Source organism: Ahaetulla prasina, chromosome 15 (genome assembly GCF_028640845.1).
Source record: "Ahaetulla prasina isolate Xishuangbanna chromosome 15, ASM2864084v1, whole genome shotgun sequence".
Lineage (NCBI taxonomy): Eukaryota > Metazoa > Chordata > Lepidosauria > Squamata > Colubridae > Ahaetulla > Ahaetulla prasina.
In genome coordinates this window covers 19,155,386-19,180,488 of record NC_080553.1, presented here as the reverse complement: position 1 = coordinate 19,180,488, position 25,103 = coordinate 19,155,386, and the positions used below count along the sequence as shown (strand labels likewise).

General features: G+C 46.8%; 1 protein-coding gene across 2 annotated transcripts; it reads left to right on the top strand.

Annotated features, from left to right (window-relative positions):
- Positions 1-709: 709 nt before the first annotated feature.
- On the top strand, positions 710-14,806 carry PITPNB (phosphatidylinositol transfer protein beta). 2 transcript variants are annotated; one of them, XR_009152221.1, is made up of 13 exons: positions 723-779; positions 965-995; positions 1,127-1,272; positions 1,761-1,852; positions 2,342-2,349; positions 2,926-3,000; positions 4,101-4,184; positions 8,450-8,527; positions 10,224-10,334; positions 10,530-10,652; positions 12,520-12,612; positions 12,992-13,069; positions 13,383-14,806. XR_009152221.1 is itself a non-coding variant. In XM_058158580.1 (12 exons), exons 1-11 carry the CDS (start codon positions 730-732, stop codon positions 12,565-12,567), a joined length of 846 nt encoding a protein of 281 aa, XP_058014563.1. In that variant the 5' UTR covers positions 710-729; the 3' UTR covers positions 12,568-12,612; positions 13,383-14,806. The 2 variants fall into 2 exon arrangements, 1 of the variants encoding a protein (XP_058014563.1); XM_058158580.1 differs by lacking the exon at positions 12,992-13,069 and having other exon boundaries at positions 710-779.
- Positions 14,807-25,103: the final 10,297 nt, after the last annotated feature.

Genomic DNA, 25,103 nt, shown 5'->3' with positions numbered 1-25,103 from the left:
TCGGCCACGTTTAGGTCCGACGGACTTTTTTTTTTTTTTTTTTGTAGCCGCGCCTCCGTTTACGGCGTTACGCGTTTTGTATTCCGCCTTGTACAGAGGAGTCCCTATTTTTATGGCACTTGCTGAGGCCGCCTGGCCGCCCTTTGTGGTCCCCGTGTCTTATTAAAGCATGAGCTCGTTCTCTCTCTCTGTCTTCCGGTCTCTCGTTTGTTCCGGGGGGCGGATGCGCTTCCTTCAACGAGACTCCAGCGCTCCCCTTGCGGAGAGGGGAAGCGTTCCCGCGCGGGCGTTTCCGGTGCAAAGAGGAACCGATGACCTGGAAGCAATTCGTCCCGTGACTTCCGCGGGCAGCGAGATACGGGCGCCGCTTCAAACTCGGGTCCCCCCCAAAAGAAGCCCAGGCCGCCCAGCTTAATGCGGCCATGGGATTTCAAGGGCCGCCTTGAAGTAAAGGTTTACTTTCCCTAGATTTATAGTCATCCGCGTGACTTCCGCCACTTCCGGGGGCGGAGCTATAGCGGGCCGGCCTGAAAAGACATTCACATATACACACCCAACCCCCGTTATGTTGCACCGTTGGTTGGGGAGCCGCATCTGTTAGGTTGTCAACCAATGACGGGCGGCCCGTCTCCTGCTGCGCCGTCATTGGCTCCGCCCGAGATGGGACGAGGCGGGGGTTCCCGGAAGCGCCTCGCGCTGCCTCCTATGGGTAGGTGTCCCCGACAGCGCATGCGCGTTAGGCTGCTGCCTGCGGGGAAAATGGTGCTCGTCAAGGAATTGTGAGCGGCGCGGCGCGGGCCCCGGTGGGGGGGGGGGGAAGGGGGAGGCTCGGTTCATCCGCGTGGGGAGGGGATGGGGGCTGCCTCCTCGCGCGGGGTGTGTGTGTGCCGGCGGGCCCTCCGAAGCTTGAGGCGGGGGTCATTTGTGGTCCCGGCTGACCAGCCTGCTCTGTTCCCCTTTGCAGCCGCGTGGTCCTGCCGTGCTCGGTGCAGGAGGTAGGTGTTGCTCCCGCACCTTCCTGGGGATGACGTCAAGGCGGGAGGGAGGCGTTAAGCCTGGCTCCCCTCCGGCCGGGCGCCGTCTGGCGGGAGGGGGGGGGCCCAATCCCGTTGCCTTCTCCTGTTAGTACCAGGTCGGACAGCTCTACTCCGTGGCCGAAGCCAGCAAAAACGAGACGGGAGGCGGAGAAGGCATCCAGGTCTTGACCAACGAGCCTTACGAGAAGGATGGGGAGAAGGGCCAGTACACACACAAGATCTACCACCTGAAGAGGTAAGGAGGAGCCCGGAGATGTGCTTTTGTTACCAGCTTGCTTAACATCACAGCCCTGCAAAATTGTGGCTCTTTTTATAAGGAACCACCTACCCTGTTTCCCCCCAAATAAGACATCCCATGATAATAAGCCTAATCAGGCTTTTGAGCGCACGGCAATAAGGCCAAGCGCTTATTTCAGGGTTCAAAAAATTCTAAGACAGGGTCTTATTTTCCGGGAAACATGGTAAGATGAGGCTGGCTGTTAGAGCCCGCAGCTGTATTTCTGAGGAGTGGCGGGGTTAAGGGAGCCTGGGACAAGCTAAGAAGGCGGTATATGTTTTTAAAAAGGAGCAAATGATGATTGCGGAAACGCATCCCTAGTGCCTTCGCGCTGAGCTGCTAAAGTCACGCAACGCCGTGAGGGGAGCGTGTTTATGAAGAGATTGCTATTTTTTATTTATTTATTTATTTGGCAAAAGTAAACCTGTGACTCTGCTTCCTCATAGCAAAGTGCCTGGCTTTGTACGGATGTTCGCTCCAGAAGGCTCCCTAGTATTTCACGAAAAAGCCTGGAATGCATATCCTTATTGTAGAACAGGTCAGTGTGCTTTTCGCTTTTTGTCAGAAGGATGCTTTCCAGACGGGCAAAGTTGCTGCTCACTAGAGCAAAATGCTGATTAAATAGACCTTTAAGACATATTATTAATTCATTCGAACTAATTTCTTGGTAGGTATGAGAGCAGGCGACTGATTGCCTCTTACCTGTAAGGAAGGGATGATTTATGAACTGAAGAATTTAATCAGCCTAGCTGTAGATGACGGGCATTGTAGTCTGATGTCTAGCGGTTAGGAGGGACCGGTGCATATTTGTTGTGTTGAGATTAGAAGATGGTAAACTTTATGATTTTACTAGATGTTTCTTTGCTGGCTTTTAAATAGGGTTCTGTGGCCACCCTGTTTTACTTGACATTTACCTTTATCTGTATAATATAGAAAACATAGTGAAGTTACATAGCTGTCCTGTTACAGTGCAGTCACTTCTCTTTGTCTCCATCTTTTTCTCTTTCCATAACGTCCTGGCGATCAGTCGTTACAGTGAGTATTTTCTCTTCCTATGCATGTCATTGTGGCCTAGCAAACAATTCACAGGCCCTTGGGTTTCAGTGTTAAGGGTCCTCTCTTAAAGTGAAAGAGCGTGCAGACTGGTGGGGAGCTAGGTGGGGCGTGCAGACTGGTGGGGAGCTAGGTGGGTGGACCACCACCCCCTCAGCAGCCCTTGAGCTTTCCAGCACAGGACCTTTGGGGAAGGATGTTGAACCAGTCTTCATTCTAATCTTCTGCAAACCACACCCCCTGCTTGCATGTTTGGATCTAGATGCTGGCAACATGGGTCACTTCCAGCAGAGAAGATTGTGCTGGAATTTGCATAGTCCAGTGCTGTATTTCAGGGCGCATGTTCTATGCGCACTGCAGGAGCCCCTTAGCAGACCCGTGGGCTCCGCCATCCCTCGCACTACCCCTCTCTTATCCTGCCTCCCATTGCACTTTCCAAGAAATGCTTGGAGGGAGGGGTGTCTCCGTGCAACAAACATCGCCATTTTTTGCCCAGTTCTCCCACTCAGGGTCTCTCTTTGTCTTGAGATGCTCTTCCATTTGCTTTTCTTTCCATAGAATGAATACATGAAAGAGGATTTTTTTATCAAAATTGAGACTTGGCATAAGGCTGACTTGGGCACATCAGACAATGTAAGTTGGCCTTAGACCGTTTGTTTCTGGGTTTGGGAAATGGAGGGCCCCTTGATCAGCTTAGGTTTGCGTGGCTCCCACCACTCAGGGAGGATGCGCAGCTTCCTGCTTGGGGCTTGGAGTTTAACATTGCTTCAGTGCTGGGTCTGAGTTTTTCTTCTGCCTCTAGACTGTGTTGGGTGTTTTAAAACTGGATCACCAGCCTTTCAGACCTCAGGGACCACTAAATTCATAATTTTAAATCCCGTGGACCACTAATATGATCTGCCTAGTGACCAGCTGGGTGAGTGTAGCTAGGTGGTCATGTGACTTGGTGGGTGCGGCCAACTTGATGTCACTCACATCAAGGGGTGCCTCGCCAGCCTCTACTTGCCCCTCCCCTCCAGCCACTCCTCATCTGCCCACCTGGGCTCCTTAAGGCCCCAACAGGAAGCAGTTGTTGGGCCTAAGCAGCCACCATGAGAAAGTTGGCAAAACAGCTGGCTCAGTTAAATTGGATGTGACCGAGAAGGAGACTCAGCAGAAGCACCTCACTGAGGACTATGAGCATAGGCTTTCCAAGCAGAGGGAAGACCTGCGGGAGTGCAAGGCCAGGTACCGGTGCCTGGAGGTTCAGTGGGCTGAGATGGTCAGCCAGTTCCAGGCCATGATGCAATCCATGGATTACCAGTTGGTGACCGCTGTTTTAAAACATTGGTGTACTTTCTGATCAGAGTGATTTGAGCAGTTTAAGAAAATTAAAGAGAAGAGTAGTGATGGATATGGGTAAAACAACTAGCACATAAAAGCACAATTAAATGTCCACATTCAAAATTCATAAGCTTGACTGTAGGATATGGGTGTTCTTATTTTAAGTTTTATGTTCACTATTGTAGCTCACTTTAAGAATGGGGCCTGTATATTCCTCTTTGAAACAATTCCTTTAGCTTTCCTTGTAGATTGGCTGAGCCTGGATTTAGCTTTCCTGGTTGCCTTGCCAAGGTCTGTGGGAAGGTCTCCCAGCTGCTAAGCATGCCTTGCAAGCAGGTATTCATTCACCTCTGTGCAAAGGGAAGGAGGGGGATTGGCCCTGTGATCAGTGGTGCTTTCTCTTCCTACAGGTCCATGACTTGGATCCCAATACATGGAAAAACGTGGAAGTTGTTCATATCGATATAGCAGACAGAAACCAAGTGGAGCCTGGAGTAAGTTGCATTCATGTCTCTCCTGCAGCTTGATGCTGTGGGTGGGTTTATGTCTGCCTTGCATATAAACGCTACTTCAAAAGAGGGAAGTTAAGAGCTGCTTCAGTGGCGGGTTGAAAAGAGCCAATCAAGTTACTTAGCCATCAGTATCACTCCAGCTCAGGTAGGTTGCTCTGGCATCAACACCCGCTTCTCCTTTTCCTGCCTGCCAGGCTGAAGCTATAATGGGGATTTTGGTTTCCGACTAAATGAGAATCTTCGAGGCAATAGCTTAGAAATCCCTCACTTAGTGCATTAACTCCCGGGATTTCTTTATTTTATATAGTTATAAATATAAAATTGTGTTAATTTTTTTTAAAGATAAAAACTAATACAAATGATTATAAAATAAGGAAGAAAACAAAGAGAAAGCCCAAAGTGCAAAATAGGGGGGAAAGGAAAGAAAAAGATACAAAAAAGCATCTTCCAATCCTCCTTACAGCAATTCTAAACATAAATTTACCTTTCTGTTTACAGATTATAGCATAATTCTTTTCTTTTTATAATTTATTCTGTCTAATCAAAATTATAATTTATGTTCAGTTTTTTTTGCAAAAAGTTTTAAGGGGGTTGCAGTCAGCAATAAATATTAAGTTACATAATAATATATAATAGTTTATATTGAATATAAATTATTAAATAAATAAAGATAATAAGTATTATCTTTTTTCTGATTAAAGAAGTCAGTTTAGTCACCTCAGCAAGTTGCATCTTCTCCATCTGCCTCCATAATGGCTAGTGTTGAATCTTTCCTTCTTTGTACATACAGTAATCTCACTGCAGTTATGCATAGATACAAATTTCCTTGGCATTTTTACAACTATCCCATCAGTTCCCCCCAAAAAACCCTCTAGTATCTATCAGTCTGCCTGTCTCTCTCTCTCTCTCTCTCTCTCTCCATCTCTCTCTCTCTCATCAGTGTTTGATTACCACCCAACTCAACTAAATGATTCTGGGCGACTTACAATTCTAAAATTATAGGGAGGAGTTTAAAAAACATTAAAACAATAAAAGCATCCCCAAAATATCTATAAACGGCATCTATGATGATTAGTCAACTAATAATAAAGCCAAGGAATGGGTTGAACTCTAGGCACAGTTACGTAGCCAAGTTTTCAAAGCTTTGCCAAAGGCCAGCAGGGTTGGAGCCATTCTAATCTCCAAGGGGAGAATATTCCAGAATAAAGCCGGGGCTATAGCAGAAAAAGCTTGTCTTCTAGTTCCCGCCCATTGATACTCCTTGGTCTATAGGATCCACTTCATGGCCAATTTGTTGGATCGGATTGGATGGATAAAAGGCCTAGGTCGGTTCAGTAACCTTAAACACTCAAAGAGCCACTTGGATCTATTTCCTACAGGGAAAAAAAACACACTGGGAGCCAAAAAACCTGAGTGGCCAACTCGATGCCACTCACTCCCACCCAGTCACATGACCACCTAGCCATGCCTCTCCCCCCCTCTGTGTCTCTCTGTATCTCTCTCACACACACCCTCTCTGTGTATCACTCTGTATGTGTCTCTGTCTCTCTGTGTGTGTGTCCCCTCCGGGTGACCGTCCTCCTCCTCCCCCCCTCCTCTCGTAACTCCCAGGCCAGCTATGGCTGAGCCAGGAGCCTTTGCACACACAGGGAGACTCCAGCCTGAAGGGGCAGGAAGCGAAGGCTGCCTTATGTGCAAATGTGGCACGAAGGCAGGTACAGGGCAGCTTTGCTCCTGCACTCTCCGGCAACCCTCTTCCCCCTCCTCCTCTTAGGATGCCCGGGACAGCAGTGGCTGAGCCGGAAGCGTGTGCATGCACAGGGAGACCCTCCTCAAACGAGCGCCAAAGCTCAGGAAAGGCGCATGCGGGGCGGGCGGCGACTCGCTTACGAAGGGTCTCTCCGTGCGTGTGCACGCTCCCAGCTCAGCCATAGCTGGCCAGAGGGTTACAAGAGAAACGGGGGAGGAAAGTGCAGGAGCAAAGCTGCCCTGTACCTGCCTTCACGCCACATTTATGCGTAAGGCAGCCTTCGCTTCCTGCCACTTCAGGGTGGAGTCCAAAAAAGAAATAAGAGGGGCAGGACGAACCAGTGATGGGACAGGGAGCTGTGGCAGAGGGCCCAAAAAGCCACTTATGGCTCTGGAGCCAGGGGTTGCCGACCCCTGGCCTAGGTAATCTGTCTCAGCCAAGTTCCTCTGCAAACTACCATGCGACTACTCTCTACAATCTTTCCTAAGAAGGGAACATTGGAAACTGGATGAAAAGTGTCCATATTGATTGGGGTGTGCAATGGTCCTTTGAGGAGGGGGCTAACCACCGCCTCCGTAAGGGTTGGTGGGATCACTTCCTCTTTCAAGGAACAGTTAATTACCACCTAGAGCCTATCCTACTCCTCTCCCGCACAGCTTTAATCAGCCAGGAAGGGCACAAATTGTATATTAAGCTTTAAAATTCTCCCAATCGGTATATGTAGTTGAATCCAAAATTTTCTAGATTTTAGATATCCACATATCCCAATGAAAACATCCCTTTTACTCAGATTTACTCAACATTCCCAACCTGAGTTTGAGGCGCCTTTGTACATTGTAGTTTCTCAAGAGAGAATCTTCTGGGATTGCCATTAAGTCTCAAATAAAATTCCTTCTCCTTCTTTCCAAATGAGTCAGGTTATCTAGTTCTCCACCATCAAAGTTGACATCAGACGGAGCATAGAAAAACACAAAGAATCAGTGTGCGATCAGAGGATGTGGCGAGACCACCTGGCCCATAGAATCGGACATGACTGGGTGGATAAATGTCATCTAGTTCTCTTTCCAACTCTCTGTCTGATTTCTATCTTACTCTAAAATTCCCACTTGGTCATTAATTTGTTTTTACACTTATCTGGACGTCTCTTTTCTGGCCCAGTGGATGTTAAATGCCTCCAGTTGGTGCATTGGGACAAGAGGACAACGCAGTCACAGCTTGTGGACTGAGCCCAATGTCAAGAAATTGCTGCTGCTTTTCTGTCTAGCTAAATTCTAACCATGTGTCTCCCATTTGAAGGCTAGAAAGCTACTTTTTTTTACTTTGACAAGAGCCTTTTTAAGGTTAATTTTACTGTCTATAGCGGTCTTATCTTTCCACCATAAGGCGATACTGAGCTGAAAAGGAAGGCAGGGCATAAACGGCAATTCCCTCTCTTGGTCTCCTTTCCCTGTCTCAGTCAGTCCTGAGTTGCTTGCCTCTCCTCTCTTTTGCAGATTTTATCTCTGCGGTTCAAGTTCTGGTGTTCTTTGAAAAGGCACTTCCTGCCTCTGTAGCCCCTTGGGTTTCTTTCTCGGGGAGGACAAGATTCAGCCTGCTCTCAGATGTGGCAGCCAAAGCTTGTGAGTGCAGGGAAGGACTGGCTCCCCGACTGCAGGCCCTCGTGCCATGCCAGCCCTCAGCCTGAGGGGACTGTGGCCAAACAGCCCAGCTGCTCTTTTCGATTCTAAACAATCAATAAACAGCCTGGCTCCAAACTCAGCCTGCTCTTGGAAGCCCTAATGAAACTCAGATGCCAGCCCTGGGTTTTCCCAAATGTATACAAATGCTTAAGCTGACAGCTGCTGCTATCCTACGGTAGATGTTTAGGCCTGGTCTCCCCTAATCAGCTCCAGGGTTTTTGTCTAAGCAATTTTGCGTGATTTGTTTACAAAAGCCACTTCCCAGGAGAGGAAGAATTGTTAAACTGTGAGCAGAATGAAACACACAATTAACTTCAGAAAGGGACGCAGCTTGAGAAGAAATTTGAAAGAAAATAAGCAGAGTGAAAGCAAACAAATTCAAATCAGCTTTGTAGTTTTTTCTCTGCTTCAGATTGAAAGCCACGTGGGTTGCCTCTGGCTTTCCCTTACATCCACAAATCCTGGGTGGGTCATAGCTCAGAAGCCCTGTGGTCTCCCACCAGCATTTCGATAAATTTTGCATCCTCTTTCTGCCAGCTGCTTTAGACTGAATTGCAAATAACGAACTCTTGTAAGCCCTTCCAGGGAACAAACATTTTTGACCCACTGGGATTTAACCTTTGAGCTAAATGTGCATGAAGTTAACGCACCAAGGGCTGCAGAAAGGAGCTGTGGGGGCCTGGGAATGTGGCCTTCTCTTTTCCCACTCTTTCTAATTTTTCTTGGGGCTTCATATCCCCAGTGCAGATAGTTTCTTCATTCCAAACTTCTCCAGTTCTCTTCACAGCCTTAAGTTTGGAGTTTCTTTGAATCCACAGGACTACAAAGCTGATGAAGACCCTGCATTGTTCCAGTCGGTCAAAACTAAAAGAGGCCCTTTGGGGACGGACTGGAAGGTAATCCGAACGAAGAAAGGCAAGGTTGCCAGGGCCACATCAAGAAAAGTGGAGGAATCTCAGGGTGGGCTTATGCTGTGGCCCACCTCAGCTTGGGTATTTACAGGCACCCTTCAGGATAGTGGAATTGCTTGGAAGTGAAATGGAGCTGTGGGCTAAGCTATTCCCTGGTTATGGGTTGTTGAGAGCCCAACAAGAGGGATTCAGATATACATGGCTTTGGGTTCAAGAGATACTGTATTTTTTGGAGTATAAGACGCACCTTTCCCCCCCCCCCCAAAAGAGGGTGAAAATTTGGATGCATCTTATATTCCGAATGTAGCCCTGCCCAGCTTCTCAAATGGAAGTTTCAGAGACTGAAAAAAGCATCAGAAAGAAGCTTCAGAAACGAAGCCCCCAAACAGAGCTTCAGAGGCTTTTTTCCTAAAGCTCTGTTTTGGAGGCTTTCAGAGGCAGAAAAAAGTTTTTTCTGAAACAGTTGCAGAGGCAGAAAAAAAAGCCAAAAAAAGCAAGGCACAGAGCTCACAACTAAGGAACCTGTTGCTAAAATTCACCTCTGGGAACAGCTGATTGGGGGTATTCTGGGAGGCTAATCCACCTGCCAATCAGCTTTTTTATTTATTTATTTTATTTATTTTATTTTATTAGATTTTTATACCGCCTTTCTCCTGAAGGACTGAGGGCGGTGTACAGCCAAACAATAAAACACCAATATATATACAATTAAAACCAAAAAATTTAAAACAAAGCATAATTATAAATTGGCCGACATTAAAAATATTAAAATTAAAAATTAAAAACCCTAAAATAATAAAACCCCAGTTAAAATTAATAAGACTATTAAGCCAGTCCCGCTTGAATAAATAAGTGTGTTTTTAGCTCACGGTGGAAGGTCCAAAGGTCGGGTACTTGACGTAGGCCAGGGGGAAGTTCGTTCCAGAGCGTGGGAGCTCCAACAGAGAAGGCCCTGCCCCTGGGGGCCGCCAGCCGACATTGTTTGGCGGACGGCACCCTGAGAAGACCCTCTCTGTGTGAGCGTACGGGTCGGTGGGAGGCATAAGGTAACAGCAGGCGGTCTTCTTACTTTCCTCCCCAAAAACTAAGGTGCGTCTTATACTCCGAAAAATACGGTAACCTCTAGCTGTTAGATTTCCATCTGAGCTAGCAGCCCTTTTGTGTTTCACTAACTGGCTGGGAAGGTGTGTGTGAGAAACCACTTCCTCTTCAGTCCGCCATTGACTAGTTTAATCAGATGAGTGTCTTTTCTTATTGAGCAATGATGCACCTGCCCTCTCTTCCTGGACAGTTCTTGACCGCTGGCAAAGCTTGTTTTAAGAGGCAACTATTCATTTGCTCCTCTCAGAGCAGAATGAACTGAAAAGAATCAGGAAGCACAGGGAGGCTTCAGGGATGAAGAAAAGGAAGGGCCTCCCCGCCTCCCCCAATCACAGCATCCTCAGGGCAGTGTGACCAAATTGCCCATCAGAGCCTTTCCCCTAGTCCTGTACCAATTGCTCGCCTTTCTGGGCATTTGGACCCATCCCGGGGCTGGCACTGGGTGCCTGTCAATGGCAGAGCGAGAAGCAAGAGAGGCTTCTGGCTTTCCCTTTGGCTGTGACTTTCAGGCCCCTTGAGAAGAAGCAGCCGAGAGCAGAAGGCGCTTAAAGGCTCACTTTTTATCAATTCCTCCAAACAGAAGGAGTTGGCAGCGGCTGAAGATTGTCCCAAGATGTGTGCTTACAAGCTGGTGACCATCAAGTTTAAGTGGTGGGGATTGCAGAATAAAATTGAGAATTTCATTCAGAAGGTACGCAGCTGGGAAGGTCTGTCCCTTTCTGGGGACCAGGGCCATGTCCTCCAGGCTTCCAAGTGGGGCTGAGAGGCTGCTGTCTTGGGCCAGGCCACCCCCCTAACTCGGCGTGGTTCCCTCCTTCCTTCCCTCGGAGGTCAGCGGAGCCTCTGTAGGACTAGGGCCAAGAGCTGCCTTTTCTTTTTTTTAAAGCAAGAAAAGAGGATATTCACCAACTTCCATCGGCAGCTTTTCTGCTGGATCGACCGATGGATCGACCTGACGATGGAAGACATCCGGCGAATGGAGGATGAAACCCAAAGAGAGCTGGAGGCGGTAGGAATATTCAAGCCTGTGAGGCAGGGTGGGCGCTCCCCAGATGTGGCTGGAAGCTTGTTGGGAGGGAGCAGGGCTCCATTGGCACATCACAGGGCCCTGGAGTCCCAGAGGAAAAAGTGGGGCGCCATCTTCCCCTGGAGAATTACAGAGAAAGGACTACCTCCCCAAGTTAACTACTCTGCCCTGCCCCCCATTTTTTGGGGGTGGGAGGGGATCCTTAGAGACTTTGGTGTCCTCCAGGATATTTCTTAGCTCCTGCTTCTCCTAAGAAGTGATTTTCCTCAAGGGATCTTAAAACAAAACAAACATTGACCGGTATGTCTGCCAGAGTAGTTTTTGAGATAAATATGTTTGTGTGTCGGAATATTCTCCATGAAAATGTATGCTTTTCTTTAGGATCTGGTACTATTTCCTGGTGATGCATTGCATGCATTTGTTTTGAATGTTTCTGAATACTAACTCCCATCAGAAGTCTCTCTTGAAAGGGAGAATCCAAAACCAGCCAGTCTTCAGAAGAGAACAAGTGGTTTCGTCTGAGCCCCCTCCCTTCCTAAGAGCCATTCCTCGGTCAGGACCTCATGCCAAAAGGAGGCTTTTCATCTAGAGGGTCATTAGCTTCTCCTCTTGGGCTGTGGATCATTAGGCCAAGTTGGCTGCCAGGAGAGGGAGTTGTCTGCGGCTACCCTTCTCACCAGGTGCAGCCTAGATGTGTCCCTTTACAGAGCAGCTCCAGGGGTTGCAAGGTGCTCATTGGCCTGAGTAGGGCCAATGAGCACCTTGAGTCCTCTTAAGGGCTCAAAAAGATTATTATTTTTGTTCTACTTACCGTATTTTTCAGAGTATAAGATGCACTTTTACCCCCCCCAAAAAAGATAGTGAAAATCTGGGTGCGTCTTATACTCCGAATGTAGCCTCACCCAGCTTCTCAAATGGAAGTTTCAGAGGCTGAAAGAAGCTTCAGAAAAGAAGCTCCTAGACAGAGCTTCAGAGGCTTTTTTTCTGAAGTTCTATTTTGGAGGCTTTCAGAGACAGATTTTTTCCCCCTGAAACTGAGTTTCAGAGGCAGAAAAAAAAAGCAAAAAAAAGCAAGGCACAGAGCTTACAACCAAGGAACCTGTTGCTAAAATTCACCTCTGGAAACAGCTGATTGGGGGTATTCCAGGAGGCCAATCCACCTGCCAATCAGCTTTTTTCTTATTTTCCTCCCCAAAAACTAAGGTGTGTCTTATACTCCGGTGCCTCTTATACTCCAAAAAATACGGTATTTGTAGCCTGCCTTTATTATTTCTAAAAACAACCCAAGGCAGTGAACATACCCAACACATCTTTTTCCCCACAACAATCCTGTGAGATGGTTTGGGCTGAGAGAGAAAGAGGCCCAAAGAAGTCATCCTGCTGGCTTTCATGGATAAGGACATGCTAATAATTGAGGGAGGAGAAACTTTCAGGGAAACGAGCATAAATACTTGAGATTTCCTCATTTCTCCACACAAATGCTTCACCTGGTCCTCTCCCTTTCCCCTTGCATTGGATGGTGAATGCATCCCTCATAGGAGCCAGAGAGGAACTGAGCAGCCATTCTGAAGCCCCCTCTCTCTGCCTCGGAAGTCTCCATCCCACAGCACTTCATGGCCAGAATGGCTGCCTTTCCCGTTACCTGCAGATCCTTCCTTCTCCCTCCCTGGATAGCCCAGCAGAAACCAATCCGTTAGCTTGGGTCACATGCGAGGTGACCGTCCAGGGACACGAAGGCCCTTCAGGGTCTGGTTCCAAGGCTTCAGCCCCAAACAGCCGTTCCATCCCCTTCCTACTAACACCTGCTGATGAACTGCCTGGGTGGCTGACAGTTTTATTTTGCATCTAGATGCGTAAGAAGGGTTGTGTTCGAGGAACATTGGCTGCCAGCGCCTAGAGGAAGCCCTCGGTAGGGTCAGAGGCAGGCAAATAATCCCACTATGTAAGTGACTCTGGCCTCTTCTCGTAAAGAAACAAACACAGGTTTTGGTAATGTCCATATTGGCTCACATTAGTCGTGAGCTCTATCGCTCTCGCTCTCTCCTGTTTTTCATTGTGGGGTAGCACTCCCCCCCCTCCTTAAAGCAGAGATCTCAGTGTTGCCTACGTGTCACACAACTTGTCCCTTTCCAAAAATCCAGCAGCTTCAGGTTTAGATTCAGAATAAGGCTCCCGAGCAGCGGGGTTCCCTGACTCACATAGCAGAGTTTGTGAGCAGGAGAAAGGAGCATCCTTTGGCAACCTCATGTTTTAACTGGGGGGGAAAAAGTCGATTACTTCTTGTGAGTTTCATTTTTTTCCTTCTTTGTCATGTGTGTCAGAGCACATCCGTTGTAGTCTAGACGGGTTTTCTCAGGCTGGCCCCGGCAGAAGTTCCAGGACAGCCTCTTCCTAAATATGTAAGCACCTGCAAAGCCCCACCTTTTTTTGCCCTTTCCTCCTCTCCTCCCCTCCCCCTCCCCCACAAACATCCCTCCAGGCTCTGCTTTTCAGTATTGTTGTCTGCAGTCTCAATTCACTCCTTTCTGCTCAAATGGCTACCTGGGTCATATCACAATATTTCTTTCAGTAGGTCAGTGCTGGTGGTTGTGTTGCTTCAGGCAAAGGCTATGCCAAGAGAAATAGGCAAAATAATCTCTAATCCTTTCATTTAATCCTCTTTTTATCTGAGAGCCACATCTGAGAGTGACTGATCTTTCTCCCCTCCCCCAGTTGCGCAATCAAGGAGAAGTGAGAGGAACAAGTGCGGCGAATGATGAATGAAGAAAAGCATCTTGTGCGTCTGGTGTCACAATCCACCCTTGGGGTGCGAGTGGGTGCACAGTTCTTTACACGTTTGTACATGCATGCACACAGAAACATGTACACATACACACTGGGTGCACACTTGTACTGAGCTGCTGCTCCAAGGCACCGGGATCTCCCCAAGAGGCCCTGCCTTTGTGCTGTATATCCAAAGCTAATTAAACCCACCTAGTGTCAATTAATGGAAGAAGAGAATGAATTATATCAATTGGAACATTTTGAAACTACAGATGCCGGACCAATTTACTTTTATCTTTTATAATATACACGAGAGATTCTCCTTGCTCAGGCTCAGTTATCTCTGTTTAGATTATTAGACGAGCATCAGCAATTAATTTTTCCAATTTGTGTGGTTCATTCATGATTTGGTATAGACCTTCTGAATGTATTTAAAGATATTTATTTCTGAATTATCATTTTCTTGAAATCGGATCACTAGCAAGGATCAATTTCTTGCTATTGAGTTTTGTTTTGTTTTGTTTTTTACAAAAAAAATTTTTTTCATCCATTTGCTGCAAAGAGATCTATTTTATTGGATTTTTGTATATAAAGAGTCAAGGGTTTCTTCGTTAGAATTGGCAAAAAAAAAAAAAAAGCTTGTCTGTAAAAAGGGAACACACGGGAATATGAATCTTTGTTTTTTAGAACTGTTCATGGACTCAGTTCAGTCTGAAGGACTCAGCCTCATAATGCTCTGTTCAGAATGTTCCTAGGTCTTCCGCTGTGTCGTCCCAAGAAACTGCATAAGCTCTGTTTTGCATCAACTATAGGAAAAGTTGACATTTATCCAGTACCCTTTGGAAACGTGATATCCTGACTTGGAAAACCTTCAACAGATTTCTTAAAGAAGAGAGGATCCTGGCAGCAACGTATTCCAGGCCTAGTTAAGTGGGAGGGCGGTCAGTTTGGCTTGCCCCACAGGGGATCTACGGGCCCTGAGGCTCCAAGGGCCAATGCAAGGGCCCTTTATCCATCCATTTTCTGGAAGTGAGGCTCGTGTGTGCCTGAATTTGATGGCTCAGCTTCTCTAGCTCCGGCCGCAAAGGAAGGATTGCACGTTCCCCCATTGGAGAATTGGCTTTGTAAATACATATTTGTAGAGGTTGATCATTTAGGCTGCTGCTAATTCAAGGGCTTGCTGTCTTTAGTGCAGGAATCTGCTCCCGTCAGTACCAAGGAGAGCACCGAATGCCAGGCTCTGCCTCATTCGGGGCAGGATTAGATGTGAACATTTGAGAGGACGTTTTGTAGTGAATGTAAAATGATTACTTCTGCAGTTTCTAGTTTTAACTGCATTAAGAAAATTTAAATAAATTTCCTTATAAAACATCCACGGCTGTTGCATTTGGATTCAGTTCAAGTGTTGTGGGTGGGGGGAGGTATTGCGCACTGAAGCAAAGCTGGGGGTCAGGAACAAAAATCTGCCTTTTCTCCCCTAGATGGCTAAAAAGCTACAACTCCTCAGTGCGGGGGAGGTGTTTTCAGCCAGGAGCTGCATCCCCAGTTGCATTTCCACAAGCGAGCGATTTATGGATTCCAAGATCTTTTTTTCTCCCCCTTCTAAAATCTTACCTGGTAGTTTTATTCTGCCATTCATCCAATACTTTTTGAAAGTTTTGTTTTTAAAAGTTGCCTCCTCCTTAGTCTTGATATTCGGATTTCTCTTACAGTGCAAAGCATTCTGTCATCCGCTTGTTTGAGCCTAGAAGACAAGAGGCTCAAACTGACAGAATTTGTGGCTGGAAGGAACTCAAGAGACCTGCATCCCAAGGGTCCTGCATTCCAACAGTGCAAGGATATTGTCGTCTCAGATAAAAAGTTAGGAGCCTTCCCCCCCCCCCCATCGCAACATTTGGCAAGCTATAGATCATGAAACTATATTTGTTCATTCCCTAAAATTTATCACTTGTCTTGTTCCCAGGGCTTCAGAATAGACCCTTCGCTGCTGTGTTGCTGCTTTAGCAAAAGACATCCAGCCATCTGGCCCACTTTTTGCAGCTGTTTCCATGCCATTCATTACATAATTTCCCCCCTCCCTGTTTTCTGACGAAAGCATGCAACCCTTTAAAAGTTATTTAAATTGAAAAAAGCATATGCAGTAAAAATTTCTCTAAAATGCCATCTGTTTTAAAACCTGGGCATCTTAAAATTCTGTAACCCGGGACAGTTATGAAAAAGAACAAGGCGAAGCTGTACAGATTTAATCAAAAGCATGAATGAACAGATACATCAGCTGACACCAAGAAATGAAAGGGCTCAGCAACTGAAAGGGGAAGAAAAGCCACAGCTGCCCTTCTTGCTGGTTGGGATGGTTTCTTCGGTTATCCTTCAAATCCAGCACATACATACACACAACTCACACGTGGGGGCTCCAGGGACTGACCAAGTCTTAAGCTACATGGGCCTCTTCTGCGTCTCTATTGCTCAGGGTGGCTTAGATGATTGAAATCAGCCTAAAAGAGTAGATGGAAAGGTGCAATTAAAATCATGCACGAGCATTGTTCTCAAACAGGATACAGCAGGAGAGTATCTAGTACCGTGATGGTGAACTTCTGACATTCCTGCGTGCCGGCCTGTGTGCCAGAAGTGGCAAGCGAAACCATGGTGTGGCCCTGCTGGCCTTTGCGTGTGCGGGAGCACCGATACCCGGAAGAGCGGCGGTCCATCGCGCATGCGTGAGCCGGCACTCAAACACCTGGATACTGGCGTGCCCGACAAACAGCTGGCCATTCCACATGCGTGCAACATCAACCTGGAAGGTCGGCTGCCGGCCTGCACATGTGTGCCAAAATGCCACTCTTCCGGGTTCCGCTGCTCCCGCGACGGCCAGCTGTCCAGTGTGTGTGTGATCACAGGAACACGGAATAGGAGCCAGCGAGGCCGCGCATTCTTTGCGGGATGCATCTTCCGGCATGCATTCCATAGGTTCGCAGACACTGATCTAGCATTTGTTTGCCTTGTATTTTTGCAAAAGTTACGAGCTTGCCACTGCTTTCTTGTTGGGGAAAGTAAAACAATGCTGATACTTGCCAAATGGTGCCTCTTTTGAACAGCTCTACCAACGTGTCTCACCCCTTGGTTGCGATGGTGGATGCAGCACTGACACTGCAACCGCGGCAGGTCCATAGGGTTGTACGGCTTGGCACCAGCCGGCAACTTCAGGTAGTCAGCAGAGTCCAGTTGTTGAAGGAAGGTGTGACCCTCCCACAAACGCCTATGGATCAATAGGCTTCCCAGGTTCAAGACGCCCTGCAATGTAGGCCTTTAAATTCAAGTGTCACTCTGCCACAGTTTACCCAAGACAAATATGACTACCCTGAAATGTCCCAGCTCTTTTCCTTTTCTTTCTAAAATGTTAAATGCTGTACACCTCCCAGTCCAGCAGGTTAAGTAATGGCAATTATTAGGTAGCTACGTGAAATTTTACAGGTGCTTTTTATGAACATTCAGCTGTCTATTGCTTAAACCTAGGAATCTATTCATTTTAAATTAGGGGATTAGTCCTGCAGCCTTTCCAAGAAAGATAAAAGTCAAGAACATTGTAGGCAAAACTGCCATATTTAACGAATCTACCGATTTAAGTAATAACCCCAACATTGGCCGAAGGGTGGCAGTTTATCGCTCCTGGGCTTCTGCATCCTCTAATCCAAATGCTGAATTTCTTGTTCCCAGTTTTTTGTATCGAAACATCCAAATGGGAGCAAGGGCCCCTTTGTTCTCCAATTCGACTAAAGAGGAGTGCAAGAGCCTGCGGATTTCAGGGTCCCTCTGATGCGCCTTCCTGGGCCAGGCAGTTTGAAGCCAAGAAGCAGACTGTGGCCAGCAGGTGGCGGTGGAGGATGCAAGAATCCGTCAACGGGTCTTGCTTCCAGCTGAGAAGCAGCCCTTGCCTCTTCCAGGCCCTTCCTTAATCAAACGCAGCTGCTGAGGGGGGTAAAAATGCAGATCGTATGTTTATAAAATGGGAAGCCATTCAATTGTGCATAATTTCCTTCTTGCATGTTTGCAAAGAGACAGAGTATATGTAGCACATATGGAGCATTAATATTGCTTCCTTTCCGCCCCTTTTTCAGGGCTAAAAAGGCAGGCGTGTTTTTGGAAAATCTGTGTTGCCTTTTCCTGTGGGTTCAAATCAGCGTCTGGGGCTGCGTCCGAGGCAAAAGGTTGGGATTCCCAAGTGGCTAAAAAAGACGCATTCAAGCTCAGGGCATCTGGAACCAAGACCACCAGCTCCCTTCTGTTGGCCTCCCAGTTGCTTTACTTTGGCAGGGCTTTTATGGACTCAGTGGGTAAAAGAAGCTGAGCTTGTCGATCAAAAGGTCAGCAGTTCAGCAGTTTGAATCCCTAGCGCCGCATAACAGGGTGAGCTTTTGTGATTTGTTCCAGCTTCTGCCAACCTAGCAGTTCAAAAGCAGGTAAAAAATGCAAGTAGAAAAATAGGGACCGCCTTTGGTGGGAAGGGAACAGCATTCCATGTGCCTTCGGTGTTGAGTCATGCCAGCCACGTGACCACACAGAGACATCTTTGGACAGCGCTGGCTCTTCGGATTAGAAACAGAGATGAGCACCGCCCCCTAGAGTCGGGAACATCTAGCGCATATGTGTGAGGGGAACCTTTATCTTTTAAGAGAAAAAGTCAAGAACGAGGGGTCTTCCGTGGTTTATGATCAGCCTAAATACCAATAATCTTTAAATCTGGGAGTTTGGGGAGAAGGGGTCAATCATTGGAAAATTTAACAAATGAGGCCAAGAACCATCTACACAGAAAAGTGACCAAAGAGAAGATACCAAAGGCTGCCATGGCAGGCCAAATAACTCTTGGATTCTTTAGTTCATTTTATTTATTTATTTATTAGATTTTCATGTTTATGTTTACTCTAGAGTCCACAGTCATCAAATCATTTTGCACTTGTTACTCACACTCCAGTGATGCCTGCAGGGGGCAAAACCTTGTTTACAATCGGCAAAAAGGAGTCCGTATTTGCTGAAATCACATTTCCCAGCATCCCTGCTGGCGATGCTTTCTGGGACTGTTGGGATTTGTAGTTCAGCATCTGGAGAATCCTGACCCCCTATTTCTGTTTAAGCACCTACTCCAGAGCATGTAACGCACATCACCTTGGTAACTCTGAATTACCTGGCCCTGACTTCTCCCACCCTCCATGCACCCCAGCACTTTCCCTTCGGTCAATTTTCAAAGACTCCTGGTCCAAAATTGTTGTAAGTCAAGGACTTCCTGCGTTGGCACCTCCTCCTGGAAATGGGACGGGGCGAGAGACACACAAAAGCATTTCCAGTAATCCAGTGGCTTGGATTCCTCATTTGCCTCTGTGCAATAACTATGTGAAATGCACAACTGTCAGTCAACATAGGAATGAGATGTACACCCAGTGTTGTTGTCTGCCAGCAGCCTGAGGAGCTGGCAACGGAGTCGGAAAGCGCTGAGGCTGAGGAAGAACATGGGCCAGTCCTGGAGGCTGGGGAAGGCCCGAATGAGGACTCTGCATTGGAGGCAGAGATAGGGCCAGGGCAGGGGTGAAATCTAAAAATTTTCCCTACCGGTTCTGTGGGCGTGGCTTAATTGGTGGGTGTGATTTGGTGGTCAGATGACTGGGTGGGCGTGGCCAATAACAATAAATAATAAAAATAAGAGGTATCAAAAACCAACTTTCACACTTTACACACACACAACACAACACAACTGACTCACACACAATGTAAAAGCAGCTGCACTTCACACTGCCACAAAAAGCTCAAAATCCAACTTTCACACTTTACACACACACACCTCACTCACAACACACACACACACACACACAAAATGCCTCATACAGCTTTCTGAGATTTTGTTTGTTTGTGTAGTTAGAGTGAAACACTACAGAAACACACCAAATCTCAGAAAGCTGCACAAATATTTATTTTATTATTTTATTTTATTTATTGTGGACTTCAAATCCCAGAGTTCCTCAGCCAGCAAAGCAGGAAGTCAAAGCAAGCTTTTTTTTTTTCTTCAGTAGCTGAAGAAAGCATGGCGTTGCCAGCGCGAAAGAGCAGTAATCGTAGGTAAGTGGGGAGGGGGAATTGGCTGGGCATGGGTGGGGGCTCTTGTAAGTGGGGGCTGTTAAAAAAGTGAGTTTAAAAGCCTGTGAGAATCAGGAAACTCCTCTGGGATCGCCAGAAGAGGCTTTTAAAACCTCGTTTTTTTTTCGGCTAAAGAGGGTTTTTTTAAAAAAAACTTTTAAAGGTTTTTGATGATCTCTGCTCAGCCCCACGATCATCAGAGGGTTGTTTTTTTTTTTTACTTTTAAAGGCATATTTTGGCTGAAGAAAAACTTTTAAAAGTAAAAAAAAAAACCTCTGCTGATAGTGCGGCTCGCGGGGCCAGGGATTTTTGCCACCGGTCCTCTGAACCAGCAGCTGCCATCACTACCTAATCGGACGAGCCGGTGTGAACCGGGAGCATTTCACCCCTGGGCCAGGGCCATCTGGGAGTGATGTGCAGACTCCAGAGCCTCCAGAGGCTGACAGTAGTGAGGCAGAGGAACAGGAGGAGCCTGTTCCTAATGCACGCATGAGAAGAGCTGCCAGAAGGCAAGAGCAGCTCAAGCAAAAAGGACGACTCGGGAGTAGAGTCAAGAGATGATTGGCCCCTCTCATAAGGCTTAAAAGACCAGCAACGGTGTTTGGGCTCTTTGTCGGAAAACAATGTTGATAGACTTGCTCCTTGTCTTGCCGCATTTATTTCTTGTCTGCGTCTTCTGTTTTTGAACTTTTGCGGAAAAAAGCCTTTGGCAATTTGCCTAATTAGACCAAGGTTGGTGATAAGACTGAAGAGTTGTGTTATGAAGAATTTGCTTTGATTTTGTTTGGACGACGCTGAGAATGAGTTTAATTCTCAGCTGTTCTAAGTCTGTTTCTTTTTGAACTGATTGCGTCTACTACCTACTTGGGCCTGGGTCACAACACCCAGCAAGAGTAGAACAGAGGCCAGAACAGCCAAAACTCACTGAATGAGATCATGACAGAGCTGATCTTTTATCCCAAACTGACCCTAGAGCTTGTCTTGATTGGGTTGAGGCCCTTCTTGTTAGGCCTGCCCTTTGAGTTGAGCAAAGCCAACTCTGCACCCATGAGGCTTCCACCTTGATGCAGCCCTCCTGGCATTACCCTCAATGGAGACAGTGACCAAATCTCAGCTTCTCAAGGGCTGTTCGCTGGGTCTGGCTGCACTAGTACAAAGAGTGTGGTGTATTGGGGGCATCAATAAGGGTTTGTTATGAGAAGGAAGTAATCATTTTGTAAAAGATGCCCTTTTTTATTATTATTATTTGTAGTTTGTGTCGTTTGCATTTTGTAAACTGAGGGCAAACAGACCAGGATATAGCACAGCACAATACTAAGTTGAAAGGGCCATTATTGCTGAGATCGGAGGAGACTCCTTAAAGGTTGCTGCCCCTTTGAAGACCAACTGTGCTGTCCAGTTGTATTTATAGGCTGAACTGGACACAGGCAACATTTTCTTTTTTTCCCCTTTTAAAATTTTATTAAACACATATTAAAATATTGGACATGGTATAACCGTCCCGGCATTCTCTTTGCCAAACATACTAAAACAAAAATAAATATCAGTATTTACATATATAAAGACATCATTCTTCTATCTATATTACTTATACATCTGTCTTATCTACTTTCATTCTATTATAATTACATACATAACCTTAATTCTCCATTCTATAAATTCTGGTCAGTTTGTATTTTTCGTCCCTCTTTTCCATTCCAACCATTGATAAAATTTGTTCCATATCTCATAGAATTCTGACTCAATTTTGTTTTTCAATTCTAGCGTTAATCTATCCATTTCTGTGCATGTCAAAAAAAATTTAATCACTTCATCTTCTCAGGGGATTTCCTTATTTTTCCAATTTTGGGCAAAGGTCATTCTTGCTGCTGTTATAATATGTATTATTAAGTAAATTACTCCTTTGTTATATTTCCCATTTATAATCGTTTATAGTTCTGGTTTATATTCTATTTCATCTCCAGTTAATTCTGCCAGCAATAAATGAATTTTCCGCCAATACTCCTTTGCTTTTTTACATGATCACCACATATGGTAGTATGTGCCTGATTCATGGTTGCATTTCCAACATTTTGGTGATAAATTTCTAAACATTTTTGCCAATCTCACTGGTGGAAGAGGCCACCTGTAGAACATTTTATATAAATTTACTTTATACGGTAAAGAAAATGTATAAATTCTTATTGGACTATAAGATGGAGGAGAAGCAAGTTGTTGTGATCAAGGCCCAAGTAGTGATTACCAGTGGTGGGATTCAGCCGGTTCGCACCATTTCGGGAGAACTAGTTGTTAACTTTCTGAGCAATTTGGCAAACTGGTTGTTGGAAGAAATCATTAGGGCAGAGAACCGGTTGTTAAATTACTTGAATCCCACCACTGGTGATTACTAAACGCAATTCAGTCCTCAACAAACTTATTTTACTAAAACAGCTGAGAATTAATTCATTCTCAGCTTCATCCAAAACAAAATTCTTAATAACCAGTCTGCCGGCCTTATCACCAACCTTTGATGTCTTTGGCAACCTGCCAAAGGTTTTTCTTGGCAAAACCCCCACAAAATTCGAGAGAAGCTGACAAGAAGCATGGAAATCAACATTGCTTTCCTACAAAGAACCCAATGGCTCGTTGCTGCTCTTTTAAGCAGGGGTGAAATGCTCCCGGTTTGGACCGGGTCGCCCGATCTGGTAGCGATGGCGGCGGGTGGTTTGGAGAACTGGTAGCAAAAATCCCTGCCCCCACACCCTGTACCAACTGAGCCGTGCGATCATCAGGGTTTGTTTTTTTTACTTTTAAAAGCATTTTTTCTTCGGCCGAAAAATGCTTTTAAAAGTAAAAAAAAAACCTCTGATGATCGTGCAGCTCAGCTGGGATCGTCAGAACCCTTTATAAGCTTTTTTTCCTCTGGCGACCCCAGCTGAGTTGCCTGATCATCACAGGCTTTTAAAAGCGTTTTTTAACAACCACTTCGGCAGAAGAGATTGTAGAAAAAATGCTTTTAAAATTAAAAAATAAGTTGGGCATGTCCACCTAGTCACATTAGGCCCTCCGCACCAAGCCATGCCCACAGAGCCGGTAGTAACAAATTTTACATTTCACCCCTGCTTTTAAGCCTTATGGGAGTGGCCAATCATCTTCTGGCCTTACTCCCAAATTGTCCTTTTTGCTTCAAATGCTCTTGCCTTCTGGCAGCTCTTCGCATGCATGCACTAGGAACAGGCTCCTCCTGTTCCTCTGCCTCTCTGCGTCCGCCTCTGGAGGCTCCAGAGTCTGCATATCACTCCCAGATGGCCCTGGCCCCATCTCTGCCTCCGACGCAGAGCCCTCATCCAGACCTTCCCCTGACTCCAGGATTGGCCCATTGTCCTCCCCAGCCTCTCACTGCCCGACTCCCCTGCCAGGTTTGCAGGCTGCTGGCAGACCACAACACAAGTCAAGGAAATGATGGTGGCACGGGCAATAAATTTTGGGTACAATATATAATTGAAAAAATGGCAAAAATTATGGGGAAAATATAGGAAGATAACATTGGCAATACGATATAAAGACACGGGCAATACATTTTCATGTATTCCTTCTTTCCTGCCTGGCTTTTCTCTCCATTTTTGGATGCTTCTTGCTAAGTTCCTTCCTTCCTGCAATCAGTTGAACCTATGTGGGATGCCAGTGAGCAAATCTTCCAGGACTTGTTTTCCACACCAGCAGCTCATAACTGCCTGTGTGTGAACCTGGGAGTTAAGCCAGTTCTATGTTTCTCCTAGATGTCGCAGGGGTCCCATGCAGCAGTGAGAAGACATTCTGTGGGCTGCCAGCAGCCTGAGGAGCTGGCAACGGAGTCGGACAGCAATGAGGTTGAGGAAGAACATGGGCCAGTCCTGGAGGCTGGGGTAGGCCTGGATGAGGGCGCTGCGTCGGAGGCAGAGGTGGGGCCAGAGCCATCAGGGAGTGAGGTGCAGACTCCGGAGCCTCCAGACAGTAGTGAGGCAGAGGAAGGAGTCTGTTCCTAATGCACGCATCAGAAGGCAAGAGCAGCTCAAGCAAAGAGGACGACTCGGGAGTAGGGCCAAGAAATGATTGGCCCCTCCCATAAGGCTTAAAAGATCAACAACAGTGTTTCGGCTCTTTGCCGGAAAACAACGTTGATAGACTTGCTCCTTGTCTTGCTGCATTTGTATTGGTGTCTTCTGAACTTTTGCCAAGAAAGGCCTTTGGCAGTTTGCCTAATTGGACCAAGGTTGATGATAGGACTGAGGAATTGTGTTGGGAGGAATTTGCTTTAATTTAGTTGAACTACGCTGAGAATGAAGTTTGTTTGTTTTACACTGAGTTTCCTACTACCTACTTGGGCCTGGGTCACAACAATCCCCCGGTTGCTCAGCCATGTTATTTGGATTGGCCTTGCCTCAGTAGGATGCATGAAACCAGACAGTCCCACCATAAAGCATAGTTTGTGGCTTTGCATACTGTAGGAAACTAGATGGCTGGGTTTGAAGGAACAAAGGCTCTCTGTGTTGAGTGGAAACAGCAAGAGCAAGCAGGCAGAGAGAACACCAGCCAGGGGACCTTAGGACAGCCTTAGGATCTGCGAGGGATACTGACCCAGGGGCTTGCCTAAGGTTACCAGGCTGTGACAAAGGAGAACTGGTCCTTCTGATTGTCCTCATGTTCTCCATCAGGCAGGCAGAGCTTTTAAATCAAATGCGCTCCAGTGTTTTGAGCATCAGTTTCTGAGCAGCTTTTCTGTCAGCAATGCAGAGTCTGTGACCTTCATTAGTTGATTAATACCTCCCACCAGTTTGGTCTTGCTCCCTGAAATTGACAAGACTTCAGTCAGTTGCCTGCTAAAGGCTTCTGCCTCCTTAGGCTCTAGCACATTCCTGCAATTGAAAAAGCAGTCTTTTTGATCCTGGAAAAAGTAATTTCAGGTGTACTTAGGCCTACGTTTATTTGTTTGTCTGTCTGTCTGTCTTTCTGTCTCTCTTCCATCTCATCATTTATTTGCTGCCCATTTCCCAGTTTAGTAAAACACCTAGTGTGTCGTCGTCCCCCAACCCCCCCACCCCGCCCCCGCATCCCCCTTGTTCTCCTTTCCAGTTCTCTGTGTCCCCTTTCCCCATCCAGATCTCCAGAAACCAACCCCAGGCTTCCCAACTGGCTGGGTCTCTCCTTCAGGACAGTGTCCTTGATCTGCTTGCCTCTCCGCTCCTGTGGCCAACCTTCCCCCTTCTGTGGCATGCCCAGCAGCCCTGGGAAAGAGCCGCCAAGCGAAGGGACAAGCCAAACGGCAAAGGGACAGCTGCAGTACTCTAGGCCTCAGCACCCACTCGCTGGTCTGGGCACCCCACGGTCTTTCCAGCCTTCTCCCACTGCTGGACCGCACCAACCAGACCAGGGGGATTGCCCCGTGGGGTCGCACGCTCCCAGGCACTTCCAAGGAGGGAGGCGGGAGGCACGCGATGCAAAAGGCAGAGCTCAACCCGGTCCCACGCTGTGGGATGGGGCGGAGGTGGGGGCTCCTCTCCCTCCCGGCCTGTGGCTTGTCCTGTCCC